Source organism: Mobula birostris, chromosome X (genome assembly GCF_030028105.1).
Source record: "Mobula birostris isolate sMobBir1 chromosome X, sMobBir1.hap1, whole genome shotgun sequence".
NCBI lineage: Eukaryota > Metazoa > Chordata > Chondrichthyes > Myliobatiformes > Myliobatidae > Mobula > Mobula birostris.
In genome coordinates, this window is record NC_092402.1 from 49,217,640 (window position 1) to 49,231,241 (window position 13,602).

At 41.4% G+C, this 13,602-nt stretch overlaps 1 protein-coding gene across 3 annotated transcripts in view; it reads left to right on the forward strand.

The window, feature by feature from the left end:
• The first annotated feature begins 6,071 nt into the window (after positions 1–6,071).
• Positions 6,072–13,602, forward strand: part of cyp27b1 (cytochrome P450, family 27, subfamily B, polypeptide 1) — a 92,142-nt gene continuing 84,611 nt past the window's right edge. Inside the window, exons 1-2 of one of the 3 annotated variants that reach the window (XM_072249835.1) lie at positions 6,072–6,151; positions 11,805–11,952. In XM_072249835.1, coding sequence (XP_072105936.1) covers positions 11,833–11,952 — 120 coding nt within the window. In that variant the 5' untranslated portion in view covers positions 6,072–6,151; positions 11,805–11,832. Of the gene's footprint in view, positions 6,152–11,666; positions 11,953–13,602 lie in introns of those variants that run through there. The other 2 variants (XM_072249836.1, XM_072249833.1) reach the window with 2 other exon arrangements.

Consider the following 13,602-nt stretch of genomic DNA (forward strand, 5'->3'; position numbering starts at 1 on the left):
GGACTCTTCATCTCATGTTCTTGATATTTATTGCTTATTTATTATTATAAAAGTGGAAATGATATAAGCCCTAGAAGATTGGGCATAGATATTCTTTTTGAACTGTTTAATGGCATATATGAGTCTGGTATATTGCCTGATGATCTCTTGAAATCAGTATTTATAACTGCCAAAAATTCCTGGAACTATTGAGTGTGAAAATTATAGAACAATCAGTCTTATGAGTCACATAATAAAGATTTTGTTGAGAGTTGTTCTGAGTTAAATTAAAAACAAGTTAAGGCCAGAAACTTCTAAACTGCAATATGGGTTTATTGAGGATAGAGGAACTAGGAACACAATTTTCATACTGTGAGTGCTTTCAGAAAGGGCAATTGAATATCAAAATGATGTCTTTTTATGTTTTATTGATTTCACTAAAGCATTCGACAAAGTGCAACATGAAAAATTATTTCAAATTCTCGCTAAACTAAACATTGACGGAAGGGACCAACAACTGCTTCAAAATTTATATTGAAACCAAACGGCGGCAGTAAAAATTGATGATAATATAAGCAGTTGGACTAAAATTCGAAGAAGAGTTAGACAGGGATGCGTTGCCTCACCAGAATTATTTAATATCTATAGTGAAATGATTCTCAGAGAAATAGAAGACCTAGATGGGATAAAAATTGGAGGTGTTAACATCAACAATATAAGATATGCAGACGATACCACCCTAATAGCAAGTGCTGCAGAAGACCTACAAATCCTCCTAGAGAAAGCAGTACAAACAAGTGCAGATTTTGGTCTAACCATCAACTGTGAAAAAAACAAATGTATGGTAATATCAAAACAGCAGGATACTCCCAACTGCCAATTGTACATTGGCAACCTAGAGATCAAACAAAAGACCAGCTTTAATTACCTTGGTAGCTTTGTATCACAAGATGCTAGAAGTAAAGTAGAAATAAAAAGAAGAATTGCCATTGCCAAAACCAACTTCCAAAAAATGAAACCTATTTTTACCAACAGACACATTTCTATGACAAGGCTTAGGCTACTAAAATGTTACATCTGGTCAATCTTGCTGTATGCTTCTGAAACATGGACTATAACACCAGAACTCCAAAGAAACTTAGAAGCAACAGAAATGTGGTTTCTTAGAAGAATGCTGAAAATATCATATAGAGATAGGGTAACTAATGAGACAGTACTCCAATGTACCCATAGAAAAAGATCTTTAATGAGAACATTAAATGAGAGGAAACTTAATTTCCTGGGCCATGTCATCAGAAAGGGAGAAATAGAATGCCTTACATTACAAGGCCGTATGCCTGGGAAACGCGGAAGAGGAAGGCAAAGAAGGAAATATATGGACACTGTGAAGGAACTAACAAAACTAAGTGTGCGAGATATCATTGACGCTGTGAGGGATCGTTCAATGTGGAGAGCCATGATCACCCAAGCGTACATGCAAGGTACATGAAGAAGAAAATTATTATTATTTCCTTTCTTTCCTTTTTTTTGTATTTGCACAGTTTGTTGTGTTTTTTATGGCACATTGGTTGCTATCCATCCTGTTGGGTGCGATCTTTCATTGATTCTATTATATTTCTAGTATTTCCTGTGATTGCCCGCAAGAAAATGAATCTCAGGGTTGTATATGGTGACATATATTTACTTTGATAATAAATTTACTTTGAATGTTGAGATTATATTAAGAGAAAAAGGATAGCAAGGAACAAAATTGGTCCTCTTGAAGATCAGAGTGGTCATCTATGCATGGAGCCGAAAGAGATGGAGGAGATCTGAAAGGGATATTTTGCATCTGTATTTACTCAGGAGACAGATGCAGAGCATATAGAAATGAGACAAAGCAGCAGTGAGGTCATGGACTGTATACAGAAGAAGAGGAGTTTGCTGTCTTGAGGCAAATTAGGGTGGATAAATCCCCGGGGCCTGACAAGATGTTCCCTCGGACCTTGTAGAATCTAGTACAGAAGTTGTAAGGCCCCTAGCAGAGATATTTAAGTCCTTAGCAACAGTGAGGTGCAGGAGATTGGAAAATAGCTTATGTTGTTCCATTGTCTAAGAAAGGGCCTACGAATAAGACAGGAAATTATAGGCCGGTGAGTCTAACATCAGTAGTGAGTATGTTATTGAAAGGTATTCTAAGGGACCAAATATATTAGTATTTGGATACACAGGGATAATCATCAAGGCTTTGTGCGTCACACATCAAAGTTGCTGGTGAATGCAGCAGGCCAGGCAGCATCTCTAGGAAGAGGTACAGTCGACGTTTCAGGCCGAGACCCTTCGTCAGGACTAACGTTGGACCAGCTGGAAAAGTGGGCTGAAAAATGGCAGACAGAATTTAATGCAGACAAGTACGAGATATTGCACTTCAGTAGGATCAACCAGGGTAGGTTTTGTACAGTGAGTGGCAGGGCACTGAGTAATGTGGTAGAACGAAGGGATCTGGGAATACAGGTCCATAATTCGTTGAAAGTAGCATCATGGTTAGGTGGGGTCGAAAGAGAGCTTCTGATGCATTGGCTTTTATAAATCATAAATCACAAAGTATTGAGTATCAGAATTGGGATGTTGAAGTTGTGTAAGACATTGGTGAGGCCTAATTTGGAGTAATGCGTGCAGTTTTGGCCACCTGCCTACTGAAGAAATATCAATAAGATTGAAAGAGTGCAGAAAAAATTTATGACGATATTGCTGGGACTTGAGGATCTGGGTTATAGGGAAAAGGTTGAATAGGTTAGGACTTTATTCCCTAGATTGAGAGGAAATTTGACAGGTATGCAAATTTTTGAGGGGTATAGATAGGGTAAATGTAAGCAGGCTTTTTCCACTGAGGTTGAGTGAGGCTGGAACTAGAAGCCATGAGTTAAGGGTGAAAGGTGAAATGTTTAAGGGGAACATGAGGGGAAACTTCTTCACTCAGCGTGATAAGAGCTGCCAGCAGAAGTGGTCGATGTGGGTTCGATTTCAACATTTAAGAGAAATTTGAATAGGGAACATGGACGGGGGTGGTATGGAGGGCTATGGTCCAGGTGGGGGTCGCTGGGACTAGATGGGGTGAAGGGCATGTTTCTGTACTGTAGTGTTTCATGTCTTTATAAAGTACCACCATGGAGAAACAGAAATAGAGGGAATGGAGCCAAATGTACAAGAGCTGGCACAGATACAGTGGGCAGAAAGGCTTCCTTTCTACACTACACAGATGATGACAGTAAATAACATCTGAGCTAGCTGTGTTGGGTACAGCTATTAAAACAAATGGATGTTGGTGAGCTTAATACTTGTCAGGTCTATTGTTAATATGATAACAGATATCATTTAGTGATTGAGGGTAACACTGGTGTTAAATATTCAAGTGATTGCTGGAGAGTGCTGAGTTTGCCATTCTCATGCATTAATACTTTGGTTGGTTTCTGTCTATGTTGTAAAAGGAGAATAATGAACTAGAATTTCCCACTCTGGCTGATCTTGCAGTAATTGGTGAATCAGTACACAGGAAGGCCTGTCGCTACTTTTGAGCTTGAAACACACTGTACAGCCTCACAAATGAGGAAAGGTCACTTGCGATCATTAAGAGCACCAGATTTCTTGGTGTTCACCTAGCGGAGAATCTCACCTGGTCCCTCAACACCAGCTCCATAGCAAGGAAAGCCCAGCAGCGTCTCTACTTTCTGTGAAGGCTGAGAAAAGTCCATCTCCCAACCCCCATCCTCACCATATTCTACAGAGGTTGTATTGAGAGCATCCTGAGCAGCTGCATCACTGCCTGGTTCGGAAATTGCACCATCTCGGATCGCAAGACCCTGCAGCGGATAGTGAGGTCAGCTGAGAAGATCATCGGGATCTCTCTTCCCGCCATATTTACACCACACGCTGCATCCGTAAAGCAAACAGCACGGAGGACCCCATGCACCCCTCATATAAATTCTTCTCCCTCCTGTCATGTGGAAAAAGGCACTGAAGCATTCCGGCTCTCACGACCAGACTATGTAACAGTTTCTTCCCCAAGCCATCAAACTCCTCAATACCCAGAGCCTGGACTGACACCAACCTACTGCCCTCTACTGTGCCTACTGTCTTGTTTATTATTTATTGTAGTGCCTGCTCTGTTTTGTGCACTTTATGCAGTCCTGGGTAGGTCTGTAGTCTAGTGTAGGTTTTGTGTTTTTTCTTGCGTAGTTCAGTGTAGTTTTTGTATTATTTCATGTAGCACCATGGTCCTGAAAAACGTTGTCTCATTTTCACTATGTTCTGTACCAGCAGTTATGGGTTGAAATGACAATAAAAAGTGACTTGACTTGCAAAGTATCAGAAGACTCTCGGACTGAAACGTCAACTGTACTCTTTTTTTTTTCCCCATAGATGCTGCCTGGCCTACTGAGTTCCTCTAGCACTTTATGTGTATTGCTTGGATTTCCAGCATCTGCAGATTTTTTCTTGTTTGTGAGAAGGCCGTTCTCCGTGTTCTGACCCAGAGTTTACTTTCTGTAAACATAAGGTCATTCAAAACTCTGTTGTCTGTGTACTAATGCTCAGAGACCTGTTCACCCATTATCCACGTGCTTGGTGAACTACATTGGCTCCAGATTAAGCAATATCTCTATTTTAAAGCTTTTTTATCTTGTTTACAAAGCACTCTATAGCCCTTGCCCTGACTCATACCCTGAGATTTGTGTTTCCACATTTGTTTTCAAGGGTAAAATTCCAATTATGATTTGTATCATGCAATATTCCTTTTGTTCATACTTGATCATTACCACAAAAGATTACTAATATGGGCCAAAAAAGCTTTGTACCAATCTTTTTTTGCTATTTATTTGTGGAATGTGGGCAATGCTCAAGGCTGGTGTTTATTGCCCATGAACTGAGTGGCTTCCTGGGCTATTTCAAGAGTACTAAAGAAATTACCTTGATTAGTAGGTCTGAAATCACTGACAGGCCAGAAAGGATAAGAATAACATATTTCCTCAGGTGCATTAGTGAAGCAGATCAGTTCATGATTGCCAGGTAGTTTTCCGATGCCTGCTTTTTAATTCAAAATTTATTTAATTAACTGAATTTACTTTCCAAAGGTGCTGCTGAGATTTGAACTTGTGTCTCAAGAATATTACTCAAAGTATAAATTACTAGCCCAGTAATAACTACGTTTTGCACATGTAGACAAATTAAAGTAAGACAAGCAATGCAGGGAGGAGTTAGAAGATCATCCATGATCTTGTTGAATGAGCAAGAGCTAGTTTATGAAGTATTTTGCTAAATACTCACTTATTTATGGTTGGTACTATTGGCACTAAATAGCTGAGTGATAAGATTGCTGGCTTAGTTTCATAGCAGTTTTTTCCCCATGTTTCTTCATTTCAGCTCAATGCTGCAAAATATCTCAGCGATTAGCACTTGTAAGAAAGATTCCTCTCAAGAATCTTGCTTCATTATCAAGCTTGCTAATGGGTATATTATAATTAATGGGAGTTTTGCAGGTGTCAGCAGTGGATTATCACTCTGAATTTGCTGTTACAGAAAGCAGATGCAGCAGAATGCAAACTCTGGAATAGGAACAAAATTCATGCCCCCACACATCAAAGGATGAAATATACTGAAAAAGTGACTGGCATGGTTTGTGCATTTATTTTTTTTAAGTCAACCCTTTCATGTTAAGTAAAATTAGTTTCTCAACATAAACTTTGGGTCATTTGAACATAAGAGCAGGAAGGTCATGATCCAATTTTATAAACCATTTGTTAGGTTCAATGGCATACCGTGTGTAATTCCGGTTGAAAAAATGTGATTGCAGAGGAGTTTCATCAGGGTGTTTTCAGCTATGAGGAGGGACTGGATAATTTGGGTAGTTTTGTTTGGAGCATAGGAGGCTGAAAGGAGACTTGATAGAGGTATACAAAATTTACAAGTGACATACTGTATATAGTTGAAAACTTCCCCACAGCATTGATGCTTGATATGAGAGCATAGGTTTAGGGTAAGGGATAAGAGCTTTAGAGAGGATTTGAGGAGGATTATTTTACTCCCAGAGCATAGTTGGAATCTGGAACTCGGTGGCAGAGCCAGAGACATACAACATCTAGGTACGTGGACAAGGACTTGTTTCACCAAGGCATAGAACACTGTCAATTAAGTGCTGGTAAGTTGAATCAGTATCAGTAGTAACTTGATGGTTGGCATGGACATGGTGGATTGAAGCCTGTTTCTGTGTTATGTGACTCTGTGACAAATTAATTCATTTACTACCCAAGATGGAAGATTTATTGCACAGAGACATTTAGTGGCTGAGTACATAATTGTGACAATTAAGCACAAAGTTCAATGGAAAATAGTGACATAAAAATGGTACATAGGTTTGAGAACCATAGGATCGTGGTTTCCCTTCTGTCGTCATCAATGATGCCCTCACCCACATCTCCTCCATTTCCCGCACTTCAGCCCTCACCCCATCCTCCTGCCACCACAACAGCGACAGAGTTCCCCTTGTCCTCACCTACCACCCCACCAGCCTCCGAATCCAGCACATTATCCTCCGCAACTTCCGCCACCTTCAACAGGACCCCACCACTAAGAACATCTTTCCCTCTCCACCCCTCTCCGCTTTCCACAGGGATCGGTCCCTCCGTGACTCCCTGGTCCACATGTCCCTCCCCATGGATCTCCCACCTGGCACTTACCCCTGTAAGCGTAAGTGCTACATTTGTCCCTACACCTCCTCTCTTGCCACCAGTCAGGGCCCCAAACAGTCCTTCCAGGTGAGGCAACACTTCACTTGTGAGTCTGTTGGGGTCATCTATTGCATCCGGTGCTCCCGGTGCGGTCTCCTCTACATCGGTGAAACCCGACGCAGATTGGGGGACTGCTTCGTCGAGCACCTCCGCTCCGTCCGCCAAAACAGACAGGATCTCCCAGTAGCCACCCACTTCAACTCTGCTTCCGACTCCTATTCAGATATGTCCATACATGGCCTCCTCTACTGCCATGATGAGGTTAAACTCAGGTTGGAGGAGCAACACCTCATATACCGTCTAGGTAGTCTCCAGCCCCTTGGTATGAACATAGAATTCTCCAACTTCCGGTAATTCCCTTCCCCTCCCTTCCCCTATCCCTATGTCACTCTGCCCCCTCCCCCATCTGCCTATCACCTCCCTCATGGTTCCGCCTCCTTCTACTACCCATTGTGATTTCCCCTATTCCTTCTTCACCTTTCCTGCCTATCACCTCCCTGCCTCCCTTCCCCACCCCTTTATCTTTCCCCTTACTGGTTTTTCACCTGAAACCTACCAGCCTTCTCCTTCCCACCCTCCCCCCACCTTCTTTATAGGGCCTCTGCCCCTTCCCCCTACAGTGCTGACGAAGGGTTCCGGCCCGAAACATCGACTGATCGTTTCCACGGATGCTGCCTGACCTGCTGAGCTCCTCCAGCGTGTTGTGAATGGGCAGTGTCTGTAAGGGAGGATGGGTGCTGGGGAATGGTCCAACTGGCTGAAGACACACCCGTTAATGGCAGAGTGAGGAAATCAGGGTTGATGGGCCACAATCGCAGATTGCAGAATTCATGGCAGCTTCTGTAGCTGGAATCAAACATATTTATAATTATTGATATTGATTCGTGAAATAATAGGAACAGAGGAATTTTTGAGTTATTTTTGCATAGTTAATTGTTTGATTTGGTCACCATGACTACAATGCAGGATTACATCTATTGATCTTGATGGGTTGTGTTTGCATGTTAAACAAAACCTAAATGGAAAACTCTACCCTGGTAATCTGCCCAGATTGGAACAATTAAATGAGTTGGGATGTGGAGAAAATACAAAGTATTTGCATAAGAATCTGTGTCACTTGGCTTGATCTGACTGCCTATTCCGTATGGCAGAAAGACTAAATCTATACAAAGCTCTGTGCGTAGATTCAATATATTCTGCAAACAGAAACAAAATCTTATCACTGAACACAAGGTTTCTTATAATTTGCTGAGTGTATTTAAAACAAGTAATTAGGTGAGGAGTGTGATTAAAATATAATTGTACACAACCTGGTTTTGTGATCATTAATGATAAAGCCCAGTCCAATGTTGTTGAACTATTCATTCTATCTAACTGTTGACTTAACAAATTTAAAATGTGGCTGCTTTAAATATCAAAATGAGGCTAGATTTGGAACCTAGAAGATTTGTAAATCAGCTGAATTATTAAAATGACCATTAAGACATGATGTTAATTGAGTTTTAAGAATATTGCCACAAAATTATCTTGTAAGCACTGCTTACATCTTTGCTTACTAAAGAAACATTACAACACAAAGCAGTATTAGTGCTCAAAGAAGGCAAGGTTCGTAAATGAGTAAAATGGACTTGTGTCAGGATTCCTATAGTATTTTTCCATCAGCTAAAGTTTCTTGAATAACTTTTAAAAAGTGTAATAATTCTTTTGGGATCTGCTGATGGAGTTGCCCTCATCCAGACAAGTAAATAATATAATATTCCATCAGTGAGTCACTTGCCACAGGATGCCCAGCCTCTGTTTGACTCTTGTAGCCACAGTATATTCAGTATGTGGCTGTATCAGTTGAGATTCTGGTCAGGATATTAATGGCTGGGGTCTTGAAAATGGCAATGCCATTCTAACTACCCATTCAAAGATGGGTAGTGAGACTCCCTCCTGCTGGAGGTGGTCATTGCCTCATACTTTCACAATGAAATGTCACTTGCCATTTATCAGCCCATGCCTGAATGATGTCTAGGTTGTTGCATGTAGGCATGGATTGGTTCATTCACTGAGGAGTTACAAATGGAATTTAATATTGTCCAGTGAACACGTGGCCCCAAACCTCATCACCACCTGGAATCTAGAAGAAAGGTGAATATGACTGGCCTAGTCATTAAGCCATGGTGAAACCAAAGTCAGTGGGTACTAAGGAGAAAACACTCCATTAGTTAAAGTCATACCTTGCACAATGTGGTTGCAGTTGTCAGTGATCTCATCCCCAGGGCATCATTGCAGGAGCCCCTCAGGACCGTGTTCCAAGCCTGGCCATCTTCAAATTCATCATTAGAAAGGTCAGAAATATGTTGGTTGCTGATCACTGTGCAATGTTCAATTCCACTGAGGAGGTGCTGCCCTTCCAAGGAGATGTAAACCAAGACTTTGTCTGCTCTCTCAGGTTGGTATGGAGAATCTGTCATGTTGTTTTGAAGAATAGTGAATTTTTGGACCACTATTTATTCCAAGTCATTAAAGCAGAGCTGGAGTCATTATTACATTGCAGTCTGTGGGACCTTACTATGTCCAATTTTACAATACTTACTACACTTCCTGAGTGCATAGAAGGTGCAGCAGAAATACAAGTCTCCCTTTCTGACACTATAATTTATCTTGAAGCCTTAAGCTAACGAGTGTTTGACAGTAGCCATGTACAAGTCAGAGCAATTCAACAACTCATGCTCCCATGAGCTTTTCAATCACGTTAGTTAGCTCTGCAATCCAATCCTTCCTGTGGGTCATTGTGGCATTGTTGACAAAACTCATGGGGGGGGGGAGGGGCAGACTTAATGTGTATTTGCATTTACAGTGTTTTTGGACCTTGATGCCTTGCAGTCCTGCATAATCCATTAGAACTCTCCAGCTAGTCTGGGTGCAAAATTGAGGGCAAATTGAGTATTTGTGTGGGTAGCACTGGGCACAGAATGTTCCCCTCGAAGTGGTATACCAACCCAACTTGGACATGTATCACAGTTCCTATGTAGCTGGGTCTAAATCCTGAAACTCCCTGATTAAAATCAGTGTGAGAAAGGGGCGGGAGGGGGGAGTGCAGATGCTGGAAACAGTTAGCAGGTTGGATAGCAGCTGTGGAAGGAGAAATAAGGTTAACATTTCAGATCCTTGTTCTGATGTAGGGTCTCGGACTGAGCTCCTGTTTCTCTCTCCACAGCAGCTGCCTGACGTGCTGAGTGTTTCCAGCATTTTCTGTTCTTCTGAGGATGTTTCCCATAGTGGGTGAGTCTAGGACCAGAGGGCACAGCATCATAATAAAAGGATGTCCCTTTAGAACAAAGATGAGGAGAAATTTCTTTAGCCAGAGGGTGGTGAATCTGTGGAATTCATTGCCAGCGATAAATGTGGAGACCAGGTCACTGAGTATAGTAAAAGTGGAGGTTAATATGTTATTGATTTGTCAGGGCGTCAAAGGTTCCAAGGAGAAGGCAGGAGAATGGGGTTGAGAGGGATAATAAATCAGCCATGATGAAATGGCAGAGCAGACCTGATGGGCCAAATAGTCTGATTCTGCTCCTGTGTCTTATGGTTTTCTTCCTGCATCTCACTGAGAGCACCTTCACAGCTGCAGTGGTTCAAACAGAACTCTTTACACTCTCAAGGGCAATTGGGAATGAGCAATAAATTTCTCTGCACCAGGTACATTCTGGCTGTGGAAGGGGACAGAACTTTCCCACCTCCCTCACCAAAACATAAAACTGTGGTGAAACCTGATTCATGGAATGGACCCTTTCAAGATCCGTGCAGATTTTTTTTTTCATTTGGTGATTTGGAAATCAGTACAGAATGTCACTAAAGGGGATTCTGTTGTAATTTGTGTACTGCTCAGTCCAGGACATTATCCCGGTACGTGTTGCAAGACACTGTAATCGAATGCTTTCTTCTTGTAGTTTTCCATTTGTAACATTGCCCCATCATTGTTGATGCTTGCGTGTACTCTGTCCACGGAGCAGTACGTGTCACCGAGTCCTCTGACGATTAGTGGGCACACTCGTTATTATGGGGTCTTGGAACGTCCTTTAAACCTCAGTATTTCCCATTCATTCTTTCCTGCGCCTTTGTGTCTCATTAAAGCTACACCCAGTCCGTGAAACCTCACCAGTCCCAAAGCTTCTTTCTGCCATGAATTATAAGAAATTCATCTGGAACTTCGGATCTCAAAATTTACCTGCCTCTAGCTTAAAGCAGGGAAATATTAACGTAAAACTAACAAAGCTCTTCAAACCCACAGTGGTTTTGCCCTTTAACTCTGGCGAAGGATGGGGAAATGATCAACAGCTTTCAAACCTTTGAAAGAACGAAACTTTCTTGTGAAGTGCGAATACGAGACCAAATCGGGTGAAACCCGGAACCAGAATCCTAACTACGATTTCGGTAGAATAACAAATGTGTCGATGTAGTTATAAAATCGAACAGCTTTACATAAATGAAATAAAACAGACGGAGGAGGGAGTGTTGAGACACCCAATCTTATTCTGCGAGATTTCCATCGTATACTTTGGGTTTTCTCTGACAAATGAGAACATTTAATGGTTCTGAAATATTTTGTTTTAATTTTGGCCTGGAAATGTTCCCTCTTTCTCACTCAGACAAAAAGAAATATATGCGGTCTGGTTTGCAAATCAGCAGGTGTGCAGCCGTTGTACATTTTCTTTTCTCTGTGATCTTATCCCCAAGGTTTATTTGCTTGCCGCTAACTATCATTGCCACTGCTTGCTGGGGTGCCTGGAGTTTCCTTCGAAATATCTGACCGAACAACAGAGAACTTGCATGCCACTCCGGATTGGCCTGGCCGCTTATTAATGTTCATAGTGGGAGAGATAAGACCGCAGCGTCTCTGCTGATTGGTCAGTCCATTGAGCCGTTTATTCCCCCGCCACCAAGTGTTGTTTGACAGCCGGCGCTCTATCAATATAAAGCGAGCGGGATGAAGGTGAAGATATTTGCACTGTTTTAACAGATTAGAACTATGTCTTTATTTCCAAAGCTAGCTAACCGCTTCACTGTGGGCTGCAGGTATGTTGTGGAGAAGGTGGCGAAACCCATGCCGGTCAAAAAACACAAGAAGCTGAAAACTGTGGCAGACATGCCGGGTCCTAGCACTATACGCTTTGCCTACGATCTTTTCTTCAATAAGGGGATGACCAGGTTACATGAGCTGCAGGTAAGAACGAAGTGTTCTAAGGTAATTTATAAACGCATCTAGTCCGGATGGCAATACCATGACTATTGGATACTGACTGAATTGCTGAGTATTTCCAGCATGTTCTATTCTTATTTCCAGAATTTTAGCATTTTGCTTCTAGAATTTTTCTTTTGGGTGAAAATTGAAAATTCGATGCTATACAGAACAAAAATTCCTGTGTGTTTCTCTAAAACTTGGAGGCAGAGATTTGAGTGCATCAAAGGGTAACTTTTAAACAAAATTTATACTGTTTTTTGGAAACTGTTTATGTCTCTGTCTAGTTTGAAATACAAAACATTTAAGAAAATTTGCATATAGGTAACTATTAACTTCTTTTAAAATGTTCCCATATGACTGACTTCAAAAGGATCTCCTTGTATAATTACACAACCTCGTCCCAGGATATCAGAGCCTTGACTGTGTTATCAGTTCATAGTAGTTCATACTAACTGAACTTGCAATCATGCAGTACAGCACAGGAGGAAGCTGTTCAGCCCATTGTGCCAGTGCTAGCTCTCTTCAAGAACTTTCCATGTCCCTCTTCATAAAATGGTGTACCTCTGTGAAAACTCTTTGTTCTTCTGAGTTTGCAAAAATGCTAAAGAAATGGCAAGATTGCTGCCCGATGTGCCACAAGGTGTGGAAAGGAACAACAACAGCCTGAGTGTGACTTCATTGCCTCCCCTCTGATTCTGAGTGCAGATAACATGGGACTCATTTATTCTGATCCTGACCAAGCCACTTGGTCTCTTATGGCTGTTCTCTCATTTGATGAGATAATTGGTGATCTATAATCTCATTGCCTCTTCTAAATCATTTTCTGCAGTAAGCCCATATCCCTTTATTCCCTTAATATAGAGAAGTTTATCACTTTCTCCTTTTCAGTGTCTGAGCCTCTTGAGTACAGAATTCCAAAAGAATTAAAATTGGTATATTATTATCACATGTATTGGGATACAGTGAAATGCTTGTCTTGTGTACTGTCCATGCAGATCAGATCATTACACAATGCATTGAGGTAGAACAAGGTAAAGCAATAGCAATAGTAATCCTAGGCAGACTAATAGTTCAGCATGGACTAGAAAGGCTGAAGGGTCAAAGTCTGCTTCTATGCTGTAGTGTCTGAATGTAGAACAGAGTGCAACAGTTACTGAGGAAGTTCAGTGCAGGTAAACAGTAAAAGGTAGGATCATAATGAAGTAGATTGTGAGGTCAGGACTCCAATTCATCATACTAGGGAACTATTTGATAATCTTAAAATAGTGGGATAGAATCTGTCCTTGAGCCTGGTGGTGTGTACTTTCAGGCTTTTGTAGCTTCTGCCCAATGGGAGAGGGAGAAGAGAGAATGTCTGAGGTGGGTGGGGTCTTTGATGATGTTGTCTTAAGTATAAGACCATAAGACATAAGAACAGAATTAAGCCATTCAACCCATCGAGTCTGTTCTGCCATTCAATCATGGCTGATTTATTAATCTTCTCAACCCCATTCTCCTGCCTTCTCCCTGTTATCTTTGACACCCTTACTAATCAAGAACCTATCAACTTCCGCTTTAAGTATACCCAATGACTTGGCCTCCTTATCTGTTCTAAAGGGATGTCCTTATATTCTGATTCTCCCACTATTGGAA